At 48.4% G+C, this 25522-nt stretch overlaps 3 protein-coding genes, 1 non-coding gene and 1 pseudogene across 4 annotated transcripts; all 5 read right to left on the bottom strand.

Moving 5' to 3' along the window:
• Positions 1-79: 79 nt before the first annotated feature.
• On the bottom strand, positions 80-1500 carry LOC127759987 (uncharacterized). Its single transcript, XM_052284195.1, has one exon. It carries the CDS (start codon positions 1345-1347, stop codon positions 442-444), a length of 906 nt encoding a protein of 301 aa, XP_052140155.1. The 5' UTR covers positions 1348-1500; the 3' UTR covers positions 80-441.
• Positions 1501-4039: 2539 nt separating this feature from the next.
• On the bottom strand, positions 4040-4112 carry TRNAE-CUC (transfer RNA glutamic acid (anticodon CUC)). The gene has a single exon. It is a non-coding gene; the product is annotated as a tRNA-Glu (tRNA).
• A 3537-nt stretch (positions 4113-7649) lies between these two features.
• Positions 7650-9700, bottom strand: LOC127764461 (pectinesterase-like; annotated as a pseudogene).
• Positions 9701-9881: 181 nt separating this feature from the next.
• LOC127764470 (uncharacterized) lies at positions 9882-12849 on the bottom strand. The gene is made up of 2 exons (XM_052289357.1): positions 12645-12849; positions 9882-12014 (listed from the first exon to the last, which is right to left on the bottom strand). The coding sequence occupies exon 2, from the start codon at positions 12009-12011 to the stop codon at positions 10869-10871; it is 1143 nt and encodes a 380-aa protein (XP_052145317.1). The 5' UTR covers positions 12012-12014; positions 12645-12849; the 3' UTR covers positions 9882-10868.
• Positions 12850-21151: 8302 nt separating this feature from the next.
• On the bottom strand, positions 21152-24526 carry LOC127760185 (DNA topoisomerase 2-like). Its single transcript, XM_052284405.1, has 5 exons — positions 23907-24526; positions 22283-22578; positions 22085-22154; positions 21718-21988; positions 21152-21600 (listed from the first exon to the last, which is right to left on the bottom strand). Exons 1-5 carry the CDS (start codon positions 24438-24440, stop codon positions 21521-21523), a joined length of 1251 nt encoding a protein of 416 aa, XP_052140365.1. The 5' UTR covers positions 24441-24526; the 3' UTR covers positions 21152-21520.
• Positions 24527-25522: the final 996 nt, after the last annotated feature.

Here is a 25522-nt window from a genome sequence, read left to right as displayed (position 1 = left end):
ATACGTCCGGTTATGCTGCTGGAGAAAGGTCATTCTCATTGCCAGATTATCAGCTTCTGTAGTCAGAGATTTTGGCATGCAGTGCAACAACTTGAGATAGAACAACGTTAAGTATGAAGGGCCTATTTGTCTTGAGCTCAAATGCTATGCTAAATATGATATTTTTTACATGCAACAACTTGAGATGATCTTGATGTAGAACATGAACAACCTTGATGATACCTTTGAGCTAAAATGCTACTGATACTCTGGTATTTCACCGTGTCTTAAGAATGGAACATATTACATAGTATATCATCATCTACCATTACACCACCAGTTTGGAGCTCAGAAATTTCACGGGAATGCTTGGTTTCTGCAGAATTTAAATTAAATTACATTCTTTCCCGCAAAATTTCGGCTTAATTTGGATTTCATCCAAATCCAAATCCATAGTGGTGTTCAGCACCGGAAGCCGAGCACCTTGCCGTCCACCGGCGAGACGCCGACGCGGCACACCTTGGCCGCCTCGACGTGGTGCGTCAGCACACGCAGCACGGTCACCCTCCCCTTGACCACCAGCAGCGAGTCGACCTCCATCACCGCCGCCGCCGCCGCCGGCTGCTGCTGCTGCGCCGAGGCGGCGGCGGCGGCGGCCATCTGCTCCTGAGGCAGCGGCGGCGGGGTGGCCGCGGCGAACGCCGGGACGGCGAAGCTGGCGGACATGTCCTTGGTGCGGCCACCGTCGATGAGGCCGGCGGGGATGTAGACGGAGCCGAGCTCGCCGCCGGCGTAGGCGACGCGGAGCGAGCTGTCGAAGTGCGCGAGCGGCGCGCGGTTGGGGTTGCGCACGGCGGCCGTCTGCTCGAACGTGAACGCCACCGTGCCGTTCGGGCCGGACGCGAACGCCGGCAGCCGCACCGCCGCCACCGCGATGTCGGGCGGGCGCGGCCGGAACAGCACGAACAGCGCCGCCCCCGCCCCGCCCACCGCCAGCGCCAGGAACGCCGCCGCCACGAGGCACGACGCCAGCGCCGACGACGACGACCTCGCCGGCCTCACGTGCAGGTGCAGCGGCCTCTGCTCCTCCTCGTAGTAGTAGCCGTGCTGCTGCCGCACCGGCGGCGGACCATGCCTTACCGGCGGCGGCCCGGGCGGCTGCATCGGCGGGGGACCTCGCCGCGCCGCGCCGTCGCCGGCGATGGCGATGGCCGGATCGCGGGTTCTTGGCGGCGGCTGCATGCGTGGTGAGTGGGAAGTGGTTGCTGCTGGCGGGCGTGCGCGTGGCGAGCGCATTTGTTGGCTTGCGCCGGAGGTGGCGCGCCGCTTTAGGAGTGAATGATGGCATGGAGTGGTTGGGGGCGGCATGTGCTGCAAAAGTGGAGAGCGCGGCGAAGTGGAGGCTTCTCGCGGCAGCCTCCGCAGCTGCTGCTGTCGGCTGTCGGGGAGAGGAGAGAGAGTTCTAGTTTGGAGTGAGATCGATAATTTTGGTAGTGGTTGTATCGTACTCCCTCCTTTCCCTAATTGTTTGACGCCGTTCATTTTTTAAACATATTTGACCGTTCGTCTTATTTAAAAACTTTTGTGAAATGTGTAAAACTATATATATATATATATATAAGTATATTTAACAATAAATCAAATGATAGAAAAAAATTAATAATTACTTAAATTTTTTGAATAAGACGAATGGTCAAACATTTTTAAAAAAGTCAACGTTGTCAAACATTTTAGGATGGAGGGAGTATCTATGACCTATGTGTTGGAGCGGATATGAAAGGGATAATTTCGGACGTTGAAAATGGTGGGGGTCGATATCGAATTTGTTCGGAAAATAATTAAAATTCTCAGATGCTGTGTGTAAATAAAACAATGTCAAGTTGTTCGTGCACACCGTCAACCATTGTGTGGGGTTCACATCATCTGCCGTTGAGGCTAACGGCAAACATTTTGCCGTTGTATTCATCCGTGCCACACATTCTCCTATCAACAGCTGCATGAAGTGATCGCACTATTGTGATTAATTATGAACTACTAATCAGCAGAATTACTTATTTCTCTTTTGAAAAAAAAATCAGCAAATAGAATACGCACTCGGCGGCAAAGCGTGCGAGCAATCGAGCATAGAAGCAGAGTAGAGCAAAATACTGCAGCAAAGCAAGCTTCTATTATACTAAGAGCTATCCAAATCCTCGAACAATAGTACATATCTTATAAAATACTATTTAAGTATTCATTTGATAAAAATAGCATTGCCGCACTACTATTATGTCCATACATAGTATTTTTTTTATCCAAAAACTAGCAGCGAAATGAAGCTACTAACAAAATCCTTGAGAATACAACTCACAACCATCTGAATCACCCTGCAAATGTATAGACTGATATAAGTTAAAAAAATGGAATTTATCAAATCTTAAAAAAAAACAGTCTACTCTACTTTTGTTCTCACACGCTTTGCCGCCAAGTGCATATTCTGTTTTCTGATTTTTTTTAAAGAGAAATTAGTAATTATGCTGATTAGTAGGCCCTAATTAATCATGGTGGGATCACTGTATACAGCCGTTGATAGAAGGATGTGTGGCACGGATGAATGCAACGGCAATGTTTGCCGTAAGCCTCAACAGCAGACGATGTGAACCCCATTGTGTGGTGGGAGAAGTGCTCAGGGTCTTTTGGCTAGCTCCACAAATGGTGGGTTAGCCGACCAAAGTTCAAAGCCTCATTCATTTTATTTATTTGATATTAGATCATTCTCTAATATTTATTTTTTTTAACTATGTGTGTGGTGGGCTGTTGTCGTTGCTATGTACATTGAAGATCACGAGACCAGAGCCTACATCAGAGATTAATTAGGAGGTGGAAGGGGAAGTGCTGAAAAGGGTTTCCCTCGCGGCTCATTGCATCCTGCGTTGTGTCGGTGAGTGACGGTAGTATGCGGTCGTGAGAAGAGATCGTGAGAGCTCATGCTGATCAGCGGTTGACTGATAAATTGGGCTATTGAATGTGTCAACTCATAATATATAGAGTAGATAATGTGATTATGCATATATTATTTCATAGGATAGTCCGCATCCATTGAATTTTAGGGATATCATATACGTATTCATATCATATTATTTGAATCCGCATCCATATTCGCTAAAATTTTTATAAACCGATACTATACCGTCATTTTGGATAGACTCAAAGCAGAACTAACATACGATCCGTTATTACCCCTAGGAGGAGATGTGACGACGTGTGTTCTAAGGGCAAACGAATCCTGGCCGTTGGTTCGATGGTTGTATTGATAGATGCTTCAGCTTCACGTTCGTTTTCTTTCGTGTCAGTGAAGCTGTTACTGTCGTGTTAGCTAGACTTTGTTCTACGCTGAACTGCTGATCAGCTGATCAGCACAGCTTCACTGATTAGCTGGGCTTTGTCGAGCAATGTGGGATAAACTTGCACCGCATTTAGTTCCAAACTTTTTTTTCAAACTTCTAATTTTTCCATCACATCAAACCTTTACTACACACATAAACTTTCAACTTTTCCATCACATCATTTTAATTTCAACCAAATTTACAATTTTAGCGTGAACTAACCACAGCCTTGGTATTACCAGTGTGACTTGACTAAGCAAAGCAAAGCATAGCAAAGCGACGAGCGAAAGGGAAAAGAAGTTAGGACGCGGACTCCACCAAACAGGAAATTAACTGGAACGGAGTTGGGGATTATGGCTGATGAGGTTCGGTATTCTTTTTGTAGTAATGGTATTTCTTTGGCTTTTTTTTTTTTGTGTGTGTTTCTTTTGGGACGCAAAGCTCTCGCTCGCGGGGAGCTTAGTGTGTAAGCAACATGCCGCGTTGATTGCGCCTTCTTTTCCCTTGGGAAAAAGAGGCCGAATCGTCGTCGTCTTTCGCTTGCTTTTTGGCAAGGATGCTGGATTGCTGGCCACCTCACTTCGAAATAATAAAAACAAAGTAGGAGTAGTAAGGTAGACGGTAAAAAAAAAAAAGAAAAGAAACTTCGACGCACATCTGGCCATGTGAAACAAAGAAGAAATAAAAGCAAAAAATTCCGTTGCCGGGACTCGAACCCGGGTCTCTCGGGTGAGAGCCGAGTATCCTAACCAGCTAGACTACAACGGATGCTGGTATCTATTCCTGCATTATACAAATTAACAATGGTCTGATCTGATCCAAACCATAAACACGGGTCGGGCCGTACATCCGGCTCATGCATTATGGGCTGCACGCACACTCGTCACAGTAGGAAAAGGTTAAATTGAGGTCCCTCATCTTGTCAACTTGTCGTTGAGTTTCAAAATCGTCTCTCAACTATATAATACCAATAATACCAGATATAACTTATCCCTAATCTTTCAAAGGTATCAGCGTCGTGTTGCAGCCTGACGCGCCGAACACCTGCAGGATGGACACCCCCGTCGTGCCCGATGGCACGTACCCGTATGCCTCGAATTGCCACACCCCAGAAGTGTACGTCTTTCTGCTCGAAACAACAAATAAAATATAATAATCACAAAATTTTCAAGAAATCAAAGACGATGAAATTCACAGCATGGAAATTTAGCCCCCATTGTTCCTCGAAAAAAAATTTAGCCCCCATTCGTTTTAAACTGTGGAGGATGGATGGTAGATTATTCTGGTTTTGTTACAATTATTTAAGGGCACAAATGAGTGAATTAACATTGAACATATAAAGTATTCCAAGAAATCTGTATATATAGTTTTTTCTTTAGAAAAAAAAATGCCCTACCCACCGAATAAGGTGCTGTCAAATTTAGAACTGGCTCCAAAACTAATCTTTAACCATAAATCTCTCACATATATAAAATAAATTTCTCATATATTATAATGTTTATAAGAAAAATCATAATCATAGGAAATTAAATTAAAATGTCAACCCAATAATATTAGTTGCATCAAATAAAATTTAATTTATAATAAAATAATTATTGGTCAAATGTTTAAAAGTGTTGAATATTAAAATGCGCGCGCCTTGTTCAGTGGAAGGAATGGAAGCGCGGAGGAACGAAACGGTCTCCATGGCGCAGTTGCCGGAAGAGTTCCGCCTTAGCCCCGCCCGCGTCGACGGTGTTGTGGCCGGGGCCAAGGTGGCAGCGTCAGAGGCCGCATGCGCAGAGGAACGAGGCGGTCTCGATGGCGCAGTAGCCGGCGAAGTTCCGCCTGAGCCTCGCCTGCGTCGGCGCGGTGCACGCGCGGTACACCACCAGTCAATCATGCCTAGCTGGCTGCTAGTCAATCGGTGAAGGGGAAGGCTAGGGATACGTTATATATGATACTAGGTGAAACCCCGCGCATTGCTACGGAAATTTAGTATGATAACAATAAAAAATAATGTGTAAGATAGCTAGATAATATCATATTAAGTAAATCAATATGGTTTATAATAATTTAAATTTAAATAGTATGTAGAATGGTGATTCAAACGTAAAAAGTAAGGTGGTATGACTTTATGGAAGAAGAGAAAAGTAGGGAGATAGTTTGTACCGTAGATTATTCATCTCAAGGCTAAAAACAATTAATGTGATATGACTTAATTAGAAAAAAAAGAGAAAGATAATTTGGACCATAGATTAATCATTTAAGCACTAACTAAGTAAGAATGAACTATATAAGTATATATGATATAAAAAAAACATAATACAGATATATATTGAAACATTATGTGAATTATGTTAGATGATAATTTAACATGTTTGTATTTGAAAAGCTTTTAAATTATAAAAACTATAAAGATATAGCATGTTTGCATGATGTTTAAATGTGATCATTGTTAGTGGATGATGATGTGGCATCTTGTTAATTAGTGGATGATGATGTGGTATCTTGTTAGTGGATAATGATGTGGCATCTTTGCATGTTAAGTTTAAGCAGTTAGTGGGGGATAACTTTATAGAAAGATAGGATTCTGGTTGTGGGACGATTTTGAAACTCGACGACAAGATGAGGGATCTCAAGTGAACTTTTTCCCCGTCATCACAGTACCTTCACGGCCCATCCATTACGGGCTTGTTGGCCGGCCGTTCTCTCTTCTCCTCGTCCTCCTCGTGCGGCGGCCGGGGCGCGCATGCCAAGCTGCAACGGCAAATGTAGCGACAGCACGCCGGCGACCACGCACGTACACCTACAAATGGCGGCCGCGCGCCAGGAGGACGTACGGCAACGGCAAGACGTACAGAGAGCGGGGGGCGTTTATATTCGAATTCAAGGAGCAGCGGCAGCAGCTTGAGCTATCGCCATGGCCGACCAAGCCAACCAGCTCAGCTACAAGGCCGGCGAGGCGGCGGGCCACGCGCAGGCGAGGAGGGAGGAGGCGGTGGAGAAGGCGCACGGCGCGGCGAGCGCCGCGCAGGAGGGCGCCGCCGACGCCGTCAAGAACGCCACTGGCCTTGGCGGCAACTAGGTCGGCCGCGCGACATGGATTCATCCAACTGGCGTCCTCCATCGCAAAGCTGGACTTAACTGATGTACATCTTCTTAATTGTCATGTAGCATTCCCCTTAATTGTGTCCGTACTTCTTTAAAATGCTCTGATATCACTTGTTACAGAAAAGTAGAATATGGAGCTCTCTATTTGGGCTTCTTTAATTTGCTTTTCAATTGAGCCAATTTTAACATGGACATTTTATTTATGTAAAATTTAACATGGACATTGTCCACCAGATTAGAGTTACCTTAATTTTGCTTTAAATTTGTGCCTGTGTTCTAACAGTTGCATTATGCTTGTAAAACATGAGAATCTGTCACTCTTCAGGCTCACATCATTGTGCTCAAGATCAACTCTTCCAAGGGCTCCACATTGCCTCACCGCCCAAGTTCAATCTTGGATCTGGTACGTGTGATAGCTACCTTCTAGTTCTACTTTGTCAGCAAAAGAAGCTGCACCTTTGGATTTTTTTTTTTGGGGGGGGGGGGGGGGGGGGGAGTAGGGGGGTAGTTGGGATAAAAAGGCTCTGCTTGCTTTCAAAAGGCATGCACTGATCAATGGCCTTTTAGCTAAGTAGGAAATGACAGACGAAAACACCATGGATATATCAACATGAATGCTCGCCTTCCATGCCCAAGCAAGCAGAATTGAATCGCATGAGAAAGCATGGGACTATGTACAGATGATTGCACATGATTATGTATTTATGTGAAGGTTTGGATCCAATTGTTTATGTTTAAATTTTATCAGTTGTCATTGTTGATAACGATACAATGCTACTGCTTTGCCGGGAAAAAATAGCTGAAGATTGTCGAACACAAATACACAATTATTCCCCTACATACAAGATAAGGAGCACAAATACACGATATTTTAGCTAAGAATTTGTGCCAGGAATTTAGTGGCAATAGCCCATCAATTATAAGCCACTCTCTGATATTCTCTCTTTATGCTAGCTTTTGGTTCTTTCGATCTTCTAGTGGTAAGCCCCACACCCATCTAGCAGGTACTATTTCCTGGAAATCCAATGCAAAGAAAAGCATATATTCTCACTGTGATATTGTGAGCAGCCTAAGTGACAACCAAAAGGAGCTTTTTGGTTGGCATATTTTATTTCCAGGGTACTAGCTAGTACACTATTTTCATCTGCACTCTCATTGCTTGCAGGGACCAAGTAGTTGGACAAACAATTTATTTTCTCATTACACCAACATTGCAAAAAATATCGTTATTGTATAATATTTCACAGGTTTATTCATTCACATTCATGTTGTTTTTGTGCCCAATTCAGAATTCTCATTTCTCAATTCAAATTCAAGCCTAAAAACTAATCATTAATCATAATTTTCCTGAATCAGTTAGCATGTGTAGATGATTACATCATCCTTGAAAAATTACACCTACTTTTACTACCACCTATCTCCCAATTAGCAAATGCCACTTATTGGCTTAAGCTACCATGAGTCAGTGAGAGTCGCCTCACACGGTCAGGCCGGCTACGAAGGCGACGCCGGTGGGCGGCAGCCAGGAGTAGCCGCCGATGAACCTCCCGACGGTGAACTCCATGGCCTCCTCCGGCAGCTTGATGACGCGGTGGCCCGGCCATGGCACGCGCCCGCCGACCGCCGCGCCGGGGCCGGAGTTGCGGTACTCGCCGTAGTAGAGCGTGTCCGGCGCGCGCCCCGACGCGTCCCAGGCGAGCCAGCCGGCGGCGTGGACGTGGCCCGCCATGTACGACATCACGTACACCGCCCTCGAGTACGGCTTCCATGGCCGCCCGAGGTACGTCGCCGCGCGGCCGCGCCGCGCCGCCGGCGCGAGCTCGAGCTCCGGCGAAGGGAGGAGGCGGCAGCCGTGCACGGAGATGCCGGTGCTCTGGTTCGGGTCGCGCCGCCCCTGCGCCGTGACTGTGTTCTCCTGCCCCGGCAGCGGCCGCCGCGCCCACAGCGTGCAGTTCTGCAGCACCACATAGGCGTTCCCGAACACGAAGTCCACCGTGCCGGCGACGTCGCAGTCGCGGTAGAACTGCCGCTGCGCGTGCGCGTACAGCGTGTCCTGGTACCCCAGCATGGCGCTCCGGTACACCACCGCGTGGTCGCCGCTCACCAGCAGCGCCACCGCCTGGTGCCTCGCCGCGCCGGCGCGGTTCTCCACCGTCATGTCCCGCATGATGAACCCCGCCCCGGCCACCGCTGCGGCGACGACCAAGACCGACACGATCAGCGACGTGCTCCGCCGCCATTGGTACAGTGCTACGTACTAGTACGTTACGTACCTAGCGTGGCGGTGTGGAAGGTGGTGTAGTTCTCGTGGACGCTGCGGTAGCCGACGACGACGGTCTTGCCGGCGCCGTCGCCGACGAGCATGAGGTTGGTCTTCTTGCTGCCGATCTTGACGTTCTCGGTGTACACGCCGGCCTTGACGTATATCACGACGCGGCGACGGCTGTGCTCCGGCGCCGCCTTGACCGCGTCGCGGATCTTCCGGTGAGTCCCCGTGCCGTCCTTGGCGACGACCATGTCGGCCTCGATCTCGGCGGCGGCCGCCTGGAGGAGCCGCCGGTCGTTGTGTCTCACCCACCTTGGGAAGCTGACGTCGTCGTCGTCGTCGATGGTCAGTAGCCGTCTGTGGAGTTGGTTGTGGACGGGGACGTCGGAGAGCTCGCCGCCGGGCCTTCCCCTCGCGGCGAAGATGGCGAGGCTGTTGCTGAGGTGTTCCCCGAGGTTGCCGAGGTAGCCGAGCATCTGCGGCTTGATGCGGCCGTCGTCTCCGGCGCCGGCGCCGACTTCTTGGAGGCTGTCCAGGCACGTCGTGGCTGGTGAGCGCCGCGCTGAGCCACGTCATGATGTCGTCGTCGTCCCGTCCCGCCGTGTCGGCGTCGACCGAGTCCGGCGGCGGCGGCGGCGCCGCGATGGCGCCGACCGACCGCGCGAGGAGCTCCGCCGCGGCGTCGAGCATCTCCACGCAGTCGCCGTACGCGGCGCCCGACCGCGCCCCGGCGAGCAGCGCGGCGGCGCCGCCGAGCGCCGTCGCGTTGTACAGCGCGTCCACCACGCGGCGATGCGTCGCCGGCGCTAACCCCATGAGCGTGCTGACGCACAGCTCCGGGTACAGCGTCATCCTCGACCTCCCCAAGACGGCGATCGCCACCAAGACACTGACGCCAACAAGATAAGTTAGAAAACCTGAAAATATATTTTTTAGGAGTTTAGAAAAAGAAATTTAACGAATGAGTTTAGAAAATTAGATGACACACCTATACAAGTTTGTGAGCCTTCACAAAAAATGTACAAGTTTTTAGGTCGTTCGTGCACTAACTAAAATTTTGTCACCATAACGTTCGTACGGATATATTACTAGTTGTGAGCTTGTGATTAAGATAAAAAAAAAAGCGAATGGTGATATGGTATCGCATTACTCCCATCCCATCCGCTACTGCGGGCGACTCTGGGGCTGGGACTGCTTCTTCGTTGCCCATATCGGGTGTCTGCAATCATGCACCCGCCGCTTCACCGGCTTGATGCGGCCGTCGTCTTCGGTGTAACTTGTAAGTGGAGCAAAAGCGAGGCTAGTGACTAAGCAGAGAATTTATAGCTAGGCGTGTTTGGCTTTTCTTTTTTAATTTGCTATCTTCAGGAATTCACTGTTTTTCTTTTCTGTCAATTTTGGTGATTCTCATGTTGCCAAATTTTGGGTGCGTCAACTGGAATTGGCATGCATTTACAATTGAATCTTAAACTACGAGGAAAGTCATACAATTCAGAGGAAAAAAAATATTCAAAACTGTGATCAAGTAAGCGATAAAAAGGGGATGTGCCACAACACACATGCAGGCAACAGCGTCGGGTAGCGCTGGTCGATTCGGGCTACCAATGATACTGATGCCGTTGCACTTGCTCGCCTTGATTCGGTCCTTGCACCAGCACGGTTGGTTCGCACTTGCACAAACTGCTTGCATCCGGTATTCAGATCACACCAACAAAGCAGGCAACAAGAACAGGGTGCACTGAAATGAAACCCTGTTTTTTTTCCTTTTTGAGGTGTAACTGAGTCTGAAATAGTTAGCAGTACCACTATGCATTTCTTCCTCGCATTTCCTGCACTGTCTACAGTGCATTTCGTCTCCAAAATTTCGATTTTGCCGTGTAAAAACAGCATCATAATTGCTAGACAGGTTGCTGAACAGTTCTAGATAGGCACTGAGCTGCATGGTAGTAACTGAATAAATGTACACAAAAAGTAGGATTCACCACTAACTCACTAAGCAAGTTTCCCACTGCATCATTATCAGCATCTGAAACTATAAAGGATTAGGCCAAAATGTTGGACGTAGTAGTTATAGCAGGATCACCATTCCGTGGTGGCTATCTTCGTTCTGCGACTTAATTGTAATGCTTCTGCACACTCATCTCCATCTTTTGCCGTCAGCTTCTTCAGTATAACCTAATGAATGAGCTACGAAGGCTCCAAAATCTCCAACTGATATTCCCAATGTTCAGCCTTCTTGCTGTCAGGTCACTAAGCGAAATCCTCACGTAACCATCCCTCTGCCATATCAGCAGCCATCCTGGATCTGCGAAACCAATTAGTCGCATCGAGCTGAGAGCCTGAAATGCTTCTTCTCCGGGAATTTTCCTTGTGCCCATGGCTCGGCTTCTGAAAGTCAGTCTGTTGCTGCTAACAATAGGAACAATGTCAACGGTGGTCAGGTGGTTCCATAAAGTTCCTTCTTCCAGGGTGAACACTAAGATCTTTCCATCTTGAACTCTGTGTACAAGGACCCCGAGAGATCCCTTCCACTCACACATCAACCAGTCAGGTTGATGAACAGAGCTTGCTTGATAAGGTATAACAATGGTTCCAACCCGATGAGGAGGGGCTTCCCGGTGTTTGTAGAAGATGATCTGCCCATCTGAGATCTTGTAATAGATAGTAGTGTCGATGGTGATAGCATTTCTGGGCTGGTCCAACCAAAATGGGTTGGCCGTTTGGTGCACACTCCACCCTTCCGTACCCGAGTCCCAAACTTGAAACCTCGGAGGTCTGATGTCCCAATTTCCCAAGACCAGGGGAGTAACACGTCCTGTTGGTATGGCTATCCAATATCTTGGTGATATCCCTTCGCCATCAGTAACCTCAACACACAAGCCTGGAGGCCCATGAGAGTCATGATCTGCAAGATCGGGAGGGTGAATGTACACCTCCTGATTTACCATGGGGCTCCAAAGGCACATCTGAACTGGATCTGATAAAGTGAGCAAATGCACACCAGAACATGTGGCCACAATTCTAGGATCACGGCCATGAAATCTCTCATCCATCCTTGGTAATGATCTCTGATTATTTAGGCCATCTGACGCTTGCGCCTGTAGTTCATCGTTGTGTACCAGAAAATCAATAGATAGGGTGCCACCGTTTGCTGGTTGAGCAGCACAAAGGGAACCTCCAACTCCAACGCCATCCAGATATGCCTGGTTCCATTCCCTTCCAATTAGTCTTGCCCTGTGGACGAGGCACGCGGGCAACCGAGGGTAGATTAATGACCGGATGATATCTGCTGTAGTGTTGAATGCCATATCCTGAAACATATAGAACAATACAATAAGTTGTTTTTATCTTTGCCCTCACCTCAAATTAAAAGGTATTTTATAATTATATTAAGAGAGGATCAGAAAATTCCTAAGTGTCCCTCCATCCGAAGGGATTACTTTTAGATGAAAGATCATTATATTGATAATGATCCGGCTTTTGGAAGAAAGCCCAGAAGATGATCATGCAAACACACGCCACACCACCCAGCTGAGCTAGAGCTCAGAACATGGTAAGATCGCCAGTCCATCAAGTAAACCCCTAAACAAACTACATCTAAATTTCTTCAGGTAGCTCCAGCGATTTCCATAACCTCATCCTACTCCTCAATTCGAAGGGATTACTCGTATGCTAAACAAGCCCTTATGCTAATAAGGCACACGAAATACACAGAAAGCCTCCCAAAATAGCACAATACGGCCTCTAATGTCACACCAGCGCGCTTCTTCTCCATCCCCCAGCACCCCTCCCTCCCTGAAAACCTAACCCGTGGAGAAGCCGATGAGGATAAAATCCAATCCTGTGGAGAAGCCGATGAGGATAACCAGAGAAGAGAAGAAATCCAATTCATGCGAATCTGCACATGTAAGTGGGGGTGATACGAAATGAAGGTGGCCTACCAGCTGGAAGCGTCCGTCGGAAGGCGGCTGTGGGGAGGACACCCGTCGATGGATGATCCGTGGGAGCTAGCGGTCGGAGGCGGTGGACGGAGTGGCCGATTTCGTAGAGCTCTACTGGAAAGAGGCGGCGGCGAGGAAGGTTAGTGGGTAATTCGGAGGTCCGAATCCGATCGCGGGAGATTGGGAGAAGATTTAGGGTTTTGGTCTTTTCGCAAGGAGCTCAGCTGCAGCCTACAGGCGGCGCTTGGACCTAAAACTAAAAGCGTGCACGGCCAATAAAACTAGGCCACTTGTCACATAATTGTCTATTTGCTCCCTTAATCAACACCAGTCAGTACAACATCCGATTAGCCCGGACTTCAAATTAGAGTATCGTCGGGCACTCGGGCTCGGCTCCGTATCGTCTGGCTTTTCGCCTCAAAGGCAAATTTTGCCGTTGTTTTCATCTCAACCACCCATTCAGTGATCAACGTCTCACATGTATTATACCTAGCTACCCGGTGATTAATTTACCATTAACTACCCGAGACCACCATGAATCATCAAGTGACTAATTTAGCAGGTATGAGTAATAACTAATCAGATCAAGAAAATTAATATTCCCCATCTTTCATATTATAAGTTACTGCCAACTGCAGCGACCACCACCATCGCCGCCGTCGCCAACTGCCGTCGCAAGTCGGCTGCCGTCGCCGACCACCACAGCCGGCCACCCTCCAAATCCGGCCGAGAGGCGCGGATCTGGGGGGCACCGCTGCCGTCGCCACCGAGCACCGCGCTGTCGCCGCGCAGGGACTTACGCGGGTCACGCTGGCTAGCCGTAGCCACATCCCGCCGCCAACGCTGCGCCCACACAGCCACCAGTCTCTTCCTTCCCCGCCTCCACACCCGGCTGCACACTGTCGTCGACGTGCTGGCCGGCCACCGCCTCGATGGAGGGGATCCGGGGACAGATCCGGACTAGGGGGCGCCGGATCCGGCGAGGAGGTTGCCAGATCCGGTCGCCGCGCGCCGGCAGACCCGGCCCGTCTCTGCTGCCAGCTCCACCCCCATCCTGTCGACGCCGCAGCCAGCGCCTCCTCCACCCCGTCGGCCGCCGCCAACGCCGCCTCGTCCGCCCCGTTGCCACCGCCATCTCCTCTGCCCTGCCGCCGTCGCCGCCCCCGCCCCGGATCTAGCCGCCTCCGCCACCACGGGCACCGGGATGCCCTAGCTGCGGCGCCACTTCGAGAGAAGCCCCGCCGCCGCCGCCCTTGCGCCCGGCCAGCTTTCCGGGGGGCCACTCGGGCGGCGGCGAGGCGAAGAGGAGGGGGAAGGCGCGGCAGCGGCCGGCGCGTGTAGGGGCGCTCGCGTTGCCCCTGGGGCTGGAGCTACGCGAGCCTGTTTCTTAGGTGTTGTTCTTCAGATCTAGAACGTGGAGCGACGCGCGTGTGGGGCTGACGACGCCGGCGGAGGACTTGGCGGAGGGCGATAAACGAAGCGGCCGCTGGCAGTGATGGCAGCTCGCGGAGGCGGTGGCTGGTGGCCATGACAGCAGTCACCGGAGGCATGGCGGCCTTGGATGGCTAGCCGAAGGCGTGGGAAACGGCTGTATTTGGCTGGCGCGGCATCGTCTGGTGGAAGGGTCGGAGACCGGCTTGGCGTAGAAATGCGCACCCGATGGCAGCTGAGGGCGGCTCGGTGCGAGAGGCGCGTGCGGCAGAGTTGGAGGCCGGCTTGGCGCGAGAGGCGCGGCCGATGGAGGGAGGCCGGATTAGCGCGAGAGGCGCGTCCGGTGGAGGAGGTCGGCTTGGCGCGAGAGGCACGGCCGGCGGTAGAGGAGGCGACCTAGGTGTGAGGAGGAGCTGTCGGTGGGTGTGGCGCAGTTTTCGGCACACGAAGGCTGGCCGGCGGGGGACGCCGGTGCAGGGGTCCCACATGTCGACAGAGCTTGTGTGGTGGTTGTAGAAGACGGAGACGCTGCGCTCGACGACGTCGACCTCGACGGAGAGGGTGTCCATGGAGGGGTCGCGCCGCTTGTTGCTCGCGGCGTGGACGAGGACCTCGTCGAAGATCCTGTGGAGACCCGGGCGGTAGGTCACCTCGCGTGGCACCATGTAGTAGCCGTCGTTGATCCAGAACGTCTGCGTGCGCTTCTCCGGCGAGCCGATGTAGCCGTCCGGCCGCCGGAGGATGCGCTCCCGCAGCGTCGTGTCGCCGCCGCCGCCGCCGCCGCCGTGCGCGGCGGCGATGCGGGCGGACCTCCGCCGCGGCGGCGGCTGGCGATTCATGGCGGCGTGGCCGGCGGCGCTAGGGTTTTGGGTGGTGTGTGTCAGTGTTGTGTGTTCACACTTTAGAATTTAGACTATTTACCATTTCAATTCGCGTGTCTCAATTTTTTTACCACTCAATCCGCGTGGCCTCTATAATATGTCATTGGGAGTGCTAATTAGTATATTTAATTTGGTACCACTTTCTCAGTTTTTAATGTATTTCTCATTTCTTAATTTCATTTGTATTTCTGTTCAAGAATTGTGGACTGTTTTGCCCCTGGGCTCATTGTCAGATCAAAGGGTGATTTTTCCTCCTCAGGATTGATCGATCCCTCCAGTCTCCAAACGCCGTGCGCCACCAAACCCTGCTGCCGGGCGCCGTTCGCCGCCGGGGGCCGCCAACCAAGGGCCGTCGGGTGCCGCCAAGCGCCGCCGGGCCCGTCGCCAACCCCGCCGCGGGGCTCCAGGCCATGCGCCGAGCGCCGAGCGCCACGAGCGACGACCGGCCTTGTGCGCCACGAGCGACGACCGCCGTGCGCCGCCACCAAGCGCCGAGCGCCGCCCCCAGCTCGACGCCCCCAACGCCGAGCGCCGCGCCACAACCCCAACGCCAAGCGCCACCACTCCACCGCCGCCACAGTGCGCCGCCGCCCGTGCAAGATGGAGGCAATGAGCAGAGCTGGATTTGTGCAAAGTTGTAGTTTTCAGCAACTGGATAGTAGCAAAGATGTAGTTTTTTCTTCAGTGTTTCAACTGGATATGCTATCAGTAGTTTTTTTTAGTGTGGGGATTAATTCAGAAATGGAGGCTCAAAAAGCTGGTCCATGATGTATAATCTGATAGTACTAGTGTGTGAGGGATGATTAGATTAACTGAATGGCAAAAGCACCCAGCTGGTTCACCTCTGTATATGCAGCTTTTACCAAAGTTCAGTTAATCATCAGCTCATTTCCAGATTTCCTGGGTCTGTAACTCTGATTCTGCTAGTCTTTTCTCTGATTCTGCTAGTCTTTTAGCTCTTTATACTCATCCTGCTGCTTAACCTCTTCACACCAGGTTGACAAGGATTCTTTAGTGAGTTAGCAGGCTTTGTACATCTTGAGAATATCACTAGACATCTTTTCCTCGTCTGAGAATGATGGTGCTTAGCAATGCTCCAGGAGGAGGTCTGCCGCTCTGCCTGCTCAAGACAAATCAAATACTGCAATGACAAAAACAGAAATGAACCAATCAGATGAAAACTACTCAAGTGGTAAAGACCGGTGGAAAGTTTTCCTGATACATGTAGGAGGCAGCACGGGGGAGGCGCTCGGTCGTGGGGCGCACGGCGGTGCTCGGCCTGGGCGGCGGCGCCAGGGTGCGGTGGCCGGCGGCGGTGCTCGGCGCGGTGGGGTGGAGGCGCTCGGCGGCGGGGTGGTGGCGCCCGGCGGTGGAGTGCTTCTCGCGCTCGGGATAGCGCTAGGCGAGAGCGAGACAGAGACCGATCGATCGATCCAGAGAAGAGGTTCTCTTCGTTCTGACAGTGGGCCCAGGGGCAAAACAGTCCACAATTCTTGAGCAGAAATACAAATGGAATTAAAAAATAAGAAATACATTAAAAACTGAGAAAGTGGTACCAAATAGACTAATTAGCACTCCCAATGACATATTATAGAGGCCACGCGGATTAAGTGGTAAAATAATTGAGGCACGTGAATTGAATGGTAAATAGTCTAAATTCTGAACACTCGTGGAATTAATTGAGAGATCCGGGGAAGAGAAGATGTGGTTGCCTCGTTTTATTCGGAGTAAATTTCATGAATTTGGAGCCTTCGTATATATCGTTTTGGATAAGATGAGTGGTCAATAATACAAGCAAAATGTCAAAATCCCTTATATTAAAAGACGGAGGGAGTAACAAATTTATGTAATTATTATTTATTTTACTGTAACTTATTTATCGTCAAATGTTCTTTAAGCATATCTAATTTTTTTATATTTGCACAAAAATTTCAAACAAAACGAATAGCCAATCATTATATTAAATAAACGGCATCATATATTAGAAAAACAAAGGTAGTATATATCTGGACAAGTAGTTAGCGGTATTGGGTTTTTTCTGGACAACTAGTCAAGTTAAAGAAAATTCAAAGCTTTCAATGAAATATGTTTGATTAACACGATGATTTTTGTTGGTGAACGCACGTACATTTTATCGTGATAACTGGTGCAACTGCTCAGGAGCGGTATTCAGTCTGCTGCTGACTCGTGATAACTCGTGGGGATCCTTCGTTGAGTCCGGTGACGCACACACCAAAATCTACGGCTCAGCAACAAACCTCGGTCTTGTGCCGTTTCCGAGGAGGCAACCGATGAGGATTAATGGTATGTCAAGCGGAGTGCACATCTTTTGAGGCCCATGGTAGCAGTCGTCGCGGCTTCGCCGCAGATCCCTGTCGACTTGCTCATTTTTCTGCTGTTAGGTTATTTCAGGAAGATTGCTTCCGTAGTTCAGTTAACCCTCCCTTCTCAAGGGTGGCTCTGTTGCTTTCAGTTTTTATCCTTGGTTATGTAATGGGGTTTATCCCCTAATTCTGTTCTTGCTTAATAAAGTTCATGTGTTTTCAAAAAATAAAAAAGTCTGCTGCTGACTGTGCCGTTCTTTTTTCCCCAAAACCTTGATAAAATCTGGAGCGGCCTCCAATCCTTCACAAACCAAAACACATTGAAGCATTGGAGCCCGCTCCGGATTGGAGGTGGCCGGCCATGTTACGTACCACCGGAGCGGCTGCCGGAATGGCGGATCACCAGTGGCCGGCCGGTGTCGGTGAAGCGGCGGCGGCCGGTGCATGATTGCACATGCACGCACGCACACACCGATCTGGCAACGAACAAGCTAAGCACTCGCCGAGTCGCCGGCACGAGCGGATGGGAGTAATGCGATACCACATCACCATTTACTCCTATCGGCATCGCATCCATAGGCAGTGGCGGACGCAGCTTTAAAATATAGATGGGGCGGAGAACAGAGATGTTCACTCGTTAAGAGCATTCGAACACAATACATATTGAGTTAATAGTTTATTCGCATAACTGCCTCAATTTGTTGGGTGTTCACACCTTATTATACCTAATTTTGATGGCCCATAACTACTACAATAGGGTAAGGGGGGTTTTGAGGGTGTTGGACGACACGAGTTGTAACTGAGTCGATCGACCCACCCCGTCTAATGGGTAGATCCGCCCCTAGTTACTACCACGCAGCTCAGTGCCTATCTAGAACTGTTCAGCAGCAAACCTGTCTATGAATCAGGATGCTGTTTTTACACGGTAAATCGTGTAACACTAGTTGTAAATTTTGGGGGGCGCGAATGCGCTGTAAAGAGTGCAGGAAATGCGAGGAAGAAATGCAGAACAGTATTCAATTATTTCGGACTCCGTCATTCAGTGCACCCTAGTCTTGGTGCCTGTTTGGTTGGTCGGTAATCTGAATACCGGATGCCACCTTCAGTAATTTTCAGATTGTTCTAATTTACATATAACAAATTTGTCATTTCTTTTATCAAGCTTGCTTTTCCTTATGTTTCCAATTCAAATAGTATATTTTATGGTGGAATGCATGACTTCCTTGCTTTGCCGTGTATTTTATTTTATTTGTCAAATACCCGTGTATTGCAATGAGTTATATAAAAGGAAAAAAAAACGAGTCTTTTTGTTGAGAAAAAAAAATGGTTGCTTCTATTTGGTTGAAACGACATTCTTTATCTTGAAAAGAAAAAAAAACAAAAGTGACATATTTTTAGGCTGTGTTCGGCACCCATTGTTTCCAATAGGAATAGTGCGAACGGAAAACGAAACGGTATATTAGCACATAATTAATCAAGTATTAGCTATTTTTTTAAAAAAATGATTAATTTAATTTTTTAAGCAACTTTCGTATATAAGCATTTTAGAAAAAAACGTATCGTTTAGTAGTTTGAAAAGCGTGCATGCGGAAAATGAGGGAGGGGGTTGGGAACAAGGGGTGCTGAATACAGCCTTAGTATAGTTCTTAAAGTGAGACATAAACCGTTTTCCACGTGACAATGAAATTCTCATTACCAACAAATTGAGCAGTGTAATTAACTTAAATGTTCATGGTTTTTAACTTGAATTGAGGTGAAAAAGAAGCACAGCAATAACATTAAGGCTGTGCTTAGTTCAGCGTAAAGTTTAGATTTTGATTGAAATTGAAGATGATGTGACTGAAAAGTTGTGTGTGTATGACAGGTTGATGTGATGGAAAAGGTCTGAAGTTGGCTGCAACCCGAGTCTATGCACCCAATTTCCTCTTTCCGGAGAGGAAGAGCAACTTGGTGACTCTGCAACACAGAGCATAGGACTCACATGTGTACTGCTCCCATGGCCCCACACGTCAGTGGTGAGGCCTCTCACAGTGCAAGCTATGGGGCCCGTACCCGTAGCCCTAAAAGTTGACCCAAAGACACTCAACCCACAGTGCAAGCACCCCTAAACAGAGGTACCAAGCCCATAGCCGATGGACCCCACCAAAAGGAATCGAGGCATCGAGTACTACTTTTTATCGCCTCCACTTTCCCGAACCACCCTCGCCTCGACGCCTCCTCTCCTCGAGTACTACTCGCGCTGCTTCGCCTCCTCCTCCCTCGCCGCGACGCCGACAGGAGGCCGCGCCTCTACATCCGTCGCGCCTCTACCAGCACCGCCGCCCACCGTCTTCTCTTCTTCTGATCTCTCCCTCTCTCTCTCTCGGTCGATGGCGAGCGGCGCACAGGGCGCGGTGGCGAGTGCCGCGCGAGGTGGACGACAGCGACGGGCGCGCCGGGTGGCCGACGACGACGGGCGCGCAGGGTGGCCGACGACGTCCACCTCGCGCCAGATCCCCTCTCCCTCCGCCTGTCGTCTCCGCCGCGGGGTCGTCGTCGAGACTTTCTCCGCTCTCGGGGTCGTCGCCGTCGGCCATGGACGCGCGAGATCCGCCGCCGTCGGCCATGGACGCGCCTCCTCCACCGCGGCGACCTCGCCGAGGGAGACCCATGGAGGACGTCGTCACCGACAACTTTGCCGCTCCACCACCGCGGCGGCTCAAGAACGGGCGGCGCGGTCGACGGCGCCGCCTTGCCTTGGCGTTCTGTGTTTAATTTTTGTGTGATTTTGTGTCTCTTGATTTTTCTTTTGTGATTTTTGTGTGACTCTTGTGTGATTCTTCTTGTAACGTCGCCGCTGTGATCTGTGTTCTTGATTTTGCTATGGCGGGAGGAGGAGATTTAGCAGTGGCGGGAGTGGATTTGGAGGGCGTATCGGGGATTTCACGCTTGGGTTTCGCCGGCGAGGTCACGCTGTGTCTGGGGCACGCGCTCCACACCGCGCGATTCCTTGCCGCGCGTGGGTTTGCGAGAGAAGGAACCGCGTGCCTCAACTTGGAGGCGAGGCGCTCTGTTTGGACGCGCGCTCTCGCTCCACGTACGCACGAATCCGATGTGGAGGGGCGTAGCACCGGTCCAGCTCACCACACTGTGAGGGCCTGATGGCGGCATCATCACCCTAAGGTCCTCATGCGGTGAGCTATGCACGTGTGCAGGCTGAGTAGTTGAGGAAGTGGGGTCACGCCCTCCACAGTGAGCTCACACGGTCCTCTCTCCCCATGCCATTCACCCAGGATTAGGCTGAACAAGCCACTCACCCAGGATTAGGCTGAACAAGCCACTCACCCAGGACTAGGATTAGGCTGAAGAACGAGTGACCAAAGTTGAATACGCGGACTTTAAGTATGTGTAGCAAAAACGAACGTAGCACAAAATATTTATTGGGGGAACAATAAGGCCAAATACCAACTCAATGCACTGTAAACGCACTTAGTGAAATAGAGACAGACACAAGCTTTGAAGGTATTGTCACATATTTACCATAATTTCTAGAGAGCTCATGCCCATTAGTGTTTTTGCTCATTCATAAGCAAATCGGAATGTATCTGGTCAAATTTTAGTTTTTGCAGATATATATGATTCCTTCGGACAACAAATGGCATCTGAACGTATCTGCCCACAAACTAATGGTAATGTGATCATATTTTCCACAGGTTTGATGTTTCGGCTTCATGCATGAGTTTCTTCAAAGATGACATCCCCAAGGACGAGCGAGAGTTACTTTTATCCTTCCATAGATGAGTATCTCTTCTACTCGATCCATGCATCATACTAAAATTGGAAAGTATATATCTTAAACATTCCTTAAAACTAAAATGCATTATAACGTTAATAAAACTAAAACTATATCTTAAATAATTTCTTAGGATATAGTTTATCAGTCAACTGAAAGTACATATCGCGGTCAAAGAGTAAACACCTCCTTCAATTCAACATGACATGCATCTTAAAACATTTCTTAAGATATGGTTTATCAGATGATAATATAGTACCAATTTTCCTTTCCCTTCCAAAATACAGCTTCTAATTCAAATTTGAACTTGCGAGTTTTGGAGGTTGCAGATCCTACCTACAAGGAAGGTATCACCATTGATATTTGATTTGATGTTCTTGATGCAAACTTCTACTCGTACAGATAATCCCTACAAAAATGTACAAATGATCTTATTCTGACGTGTTTCTGAACGCACAACTTGAGTGGCTAGTATTTGAATGAAACTATCTTTGCATCTGGCGGGCCAGAGCAGCCAAACAGACGCCGGAGAAGACCACCACTTAAAGCTGCAATTGCAAGAGATAAATCAAGCGTTAATTACCATTAGCTGTAAGGCCAAATTAATTGCATATAATGCAGTCAGCCAAAAAATAAGCCGACTCATCATCAGATGTATTACACACCTATTTCCGAGAAACTGTCAGGAAGCTCAAGCTTTGACCCAAACCTTCCTGGAGGTGTAGTTAACATCTCCTTGGTCTGTGAATCGAAGGTAGGGTTGTCAATGAACACATTAAGGAAGACCCATAGATGGCGCTTCACATCATCAACATTGAAGATACTCTTCTTATAGTACTCATTCAGAATGTTCATCACACGGGTGGTAATCTGGTTTGTGACGTAATCAACGTGGGTTCCACCTTTTAGCGTCTCAAATCCATTTACAAAGCTGACCTGCAAAACCATAAAAAAAAGACGTTTAAAATGCAGCAACAACCATGGCATATAACTAAGAAGCTACCCTGATATAAACATAACAAAAACATTTACCTGCTGAAAGTGTCCATCATCACTCAGGCTCAAACAGACCTCACACCAATCATTTAACTTCTCATAAACTCTGAAATCGATCATCAAGACAAGGTGAATTAATTCAGCTGATTAGAAAGACAAATCATTATGGATAGATTCCGATCACTCAACAAACTAATTAATATGTTCGTTCGAAACTAAACACAGCACAAAAACCTTGGGAGTCCTAGTCCTGATCTGTCACTGACAGGGGAATTGACATGCAGGCGCACATAATCGTTGAAGCTGTTTATACGCAGCCTCATGCCATCCCACTCAACTTGCACCGAGTCTCCTAGAATTCCCGCCATATCAACCACTCTCTTCCACATGAGCGTCACGTGATCCTCTTCGAGGTAGGTCATGTTGAATCTAGCAAGATCTGGCTTGAAGGTGATCGTGGTCCAGTTCTCCCCTTGATTGCAGTCAGTGATATGGGGCACTGATTTCTTCCCCATGTTCTCAGAGAAAACCTGGAAATTAAAGTATTCAAGGAGTAAGTAACATCATGATCTATATTGTTTTGATAGTAAACTGACCTAGCCAATGCTCCTTGAAAGTAGTAACTACATCTAAAACTCAGAAACTTTGTTGATAATACAGAATTGGAAAAAGTACAAATACTCCCCTAAACTTTGGATGAAAGTCTATCTAGTACCCTGAACTTTAAAACCGAACATCTAATCCCCTGAACTTTGTAAAACCGTTCATATTACCCCCTAAGGTGGTTTTGAATGGTGGTTTTGCATATTTGCTTATCATTAGTTCTAAGTCATCAATTTATACTTATACAGTAATACTATACTACTATTATGTTGGTACTTGTTTGTAAGTGAGAGCTAACAAGTGATTAAAAAGAATGATTTAAGTGGAGATTTTAATATATATATATATGTCCTGTGTATGTCAAATGATCAAACTCATCCAAGTTATATACAAATTAGATAAAAAAAACCACTATACAAAACCACCTTAGGGGGTAATATGAACGCTTTTGCAAAGTTTAGGGGGTTGGATGTCCGGTTTTAAAATTTAGGGTGCTAGACGGACTTCTGTCCAAAGTTTAGGGGGGTATTTGGACTTTTTCGTACAGAATTCGCATGCCCATAAACGATGATTTTTTTAGCAAGAGGCCATGTCCTCCCATTTTCATTAGTAGAAATGTAGATACACTTACACAGAGGTTTTAGATTCATTGACTACTAACTGGCAACTATATTCCTCCAAAAGCCAACCAAGTTTTCTAAAAACAGAGAAAAGCAGCCGGATCTGATCTAGACATTGAATAAACGACGAGGAGTATATAACAACAACAAAGCCGATAACCCCTGCCAAGTAATAAAGGTCATAGAGTAGGCGAAGAAAACATACCATGATCCATTGATCCTAGGAAATACTGTTCATAGTGGGCAGGGTCTAACAGCTAGAAGAGTCAATAACAGTGTCCGGAGTACCAAATTTATATGCCACGTACTACTCTCTCTGTATATGATATCCCTTTGACTTTTTATATACGTTTGATCGTTTGTTGTATTAAAAAAATTATGTAATTATTATTTATTTTATTGTAACTTGATCTATCATGAAATGATCTTTAAGCATGACTGTGTGTGTACAAAAAATTTGAATGAGACGAATGATTAAACGTTCATAAAAAAAATCAACGACATCATGTATTAAAAAAGGAATGTAGTCTCAAATTTGGCAGTGGAGTTGATTTGTGAGGGTGTGACGCTTCCGAGAGAGAGAGAGAGAGAGAGAGAGAGAGAGAAGAGAGTGTGCTCAGAATTGGCTCGCTCACCTGCTTGTACTTCTTCATGCGGCACCCATCGGCGGTCTCGACGACGAACTCCGTGGAAAACAGGTTGGCGAGCTTGACACCGTAGGCGCCGCCGCCGTCGTTCGTCATCTTGTTCCGATCATCCTCTTCGTCGTCGTCATGGAGGTGGCCGAAGAACATCTCCGGCGCGTAGACGCCCCGCTTCTCGTCGAGGAGCTCGACGGGGACAGCGCCGCGGCCGTTGTAGAAGACGGAGACGCGGCGCTCGACGACGTCGACCTCGACGGAGAGGGTGTCCATGGAGGGGTCGCGCCGCTTGTTGCTCGCGGCGTGAACGAGGACCTCGTCGAAGATCCTATGGAGGCCGGGGCAGTAGGTGACCTCGCGTGGCACCATGGCGTAGCCATCGTTGACCCAGAACGTCTGCGTGCGCTTCTCCGGCGAGCCGATGTAGCCGTCCGGCCGCAGGAGGATGCGCTCCCGCAGCGTGTCGCCGCTGCCTCCGCGCGCGGCGGCGATGCGGGCGGAACTCCGCCGCGGCGGCTGGCGATTCATGGCGTTGACGGCGGCGCTAGGGTTTGGCTGATGTTCCCTTGTGGAATTGGGGATCTGGTGAGGGAAGAGATGCGGTTGCGGGTTTGCGGTGTTTCCTTTATCGAACACATTGAACGTGGGCCAATCCACTAAAAGGAAAGGTCGGTCAGCCCACTAAACTAACACACGACGGGCTACGGCCGACGCTCTGCTTCATGGGCCACACCGCTTCAGTACCACGCCAACTCGAGAAGCAAAAAAATTCAACATCAGTCCCTAAGAATATATGTCCAAATCCCTCAACATCTATGAGCAAGTTTTAATAGTAAAGTGGACAGCTAGCTAGCTATAGTCCATATTAGAGTTTTGTATAATAGTTTAGCTGTAAGGTCAGCTCTATTTTTCTTATCCTCTCTCTTTCTCTCACTATAAATTTAATGTATATATCTTAGAGCTAGTGTATAGCTAGCTCTTACATGAGAGCCAACACTTCTCACTTTTGTTTCTCTCTCTTCCATATAATCTTATAGTTGGCTTATAGCCTACTGTTATCCTTGCTCTAAACAGGATATGACAACCCTTCGAACTGTTAAAACCATACAAAATAGCTCCCTCAGCTGGAGCTTCTTCTTTCGAAATTGCTAATTGGCGACTGATTGCGCGCCCCTCCCCCGCGCAGATGGACACGTGGCGCACGTAGGAGGGGAGGGGGCGCGGCGGCTGCGCGCAGTGGGGGGCCCGCGTTCCTTTTTCGCCGGTTTTTGTGGTTTCGTTTTTTTTCTTTCTTTGTTTTTTCTTTTTTTCTGGTTTTTTATATAAACGTATACAAACTTTATATACATATATATACGTATATATACGTTATATAAAGTTTGTATATAAACTTTGTATATGTGATGTTTTTTCTTTTTTTATTTTTTAATATGAACATATGTATACAAAGTTTGTATACGCGTATCCAAACTTTGTATATCTATATACAAAGTTTGTATACGCGTATATAAACTTTGTATACGTTATATAAACTTTGTATAAGTATATAAAATTTGTATCCGTGATGTTTTTTCTCTTCTTTTGATTTTTTAATACGAACGTATATAAAG

The sequence above is a fragment of the Oryza glaberrima genome, chromosome 1, assembly GCF_000147395.1.
Source record: "Oryza glaberrima chromosome 1, OglaRS2, whole genome shotgun sequence".
Classification (NCBI taxonomy): Eukaryota; Viridiplantae; Streptophyta; class Magnoliopsida; order Poales; family Poaceae; genus Oryza; species Oryza glaberrima.
Note: the sequence above shows the minus strand (reverse complement) of the source record. Positions and strands in the feature narration are given on the sequence as shown.

Excerpts from the sequence above, each read along its gene's own strand:
- LOC127759987 (XM_052284195.1), bottom strand. The coding sequence starts at position 1,347 with ATGCCGCCCCCAACCACTCCATGCCATCATTCACTCCTAAAGCGGCGC.
- LOC127764470 (XM_052289357.1), bottom strand. The coding sequence starts at position 12,011 with ATGGCATTCAACACTACAGCAGATATCATCCGGTCATTAATCTACCCT.
- LOC127760185 (XM_052284405.1), bottom strand. The coding sequence starts at position 24,440 with ATGAATCGCCAGCCGCCGCGGCGGAGTTCCGCCCGCATCGCCGCCGCG. Across the intron at positions 21,989-22,084 it reads ATGATGGACACTTTCAGCAG|GTCAGCTTTGTAAATGGATT; the intron begins GTAAATGTTTTT and ends ATGGTTTTGCAG. Across the intron at positions 21,601-21,717 it reads TGACAGTTTCTCGGAAATAG|CTTTAAGTGGTGGTCTTCTC; the intron begins GTGTGTAATACA and ends TTGCAATTGCAG.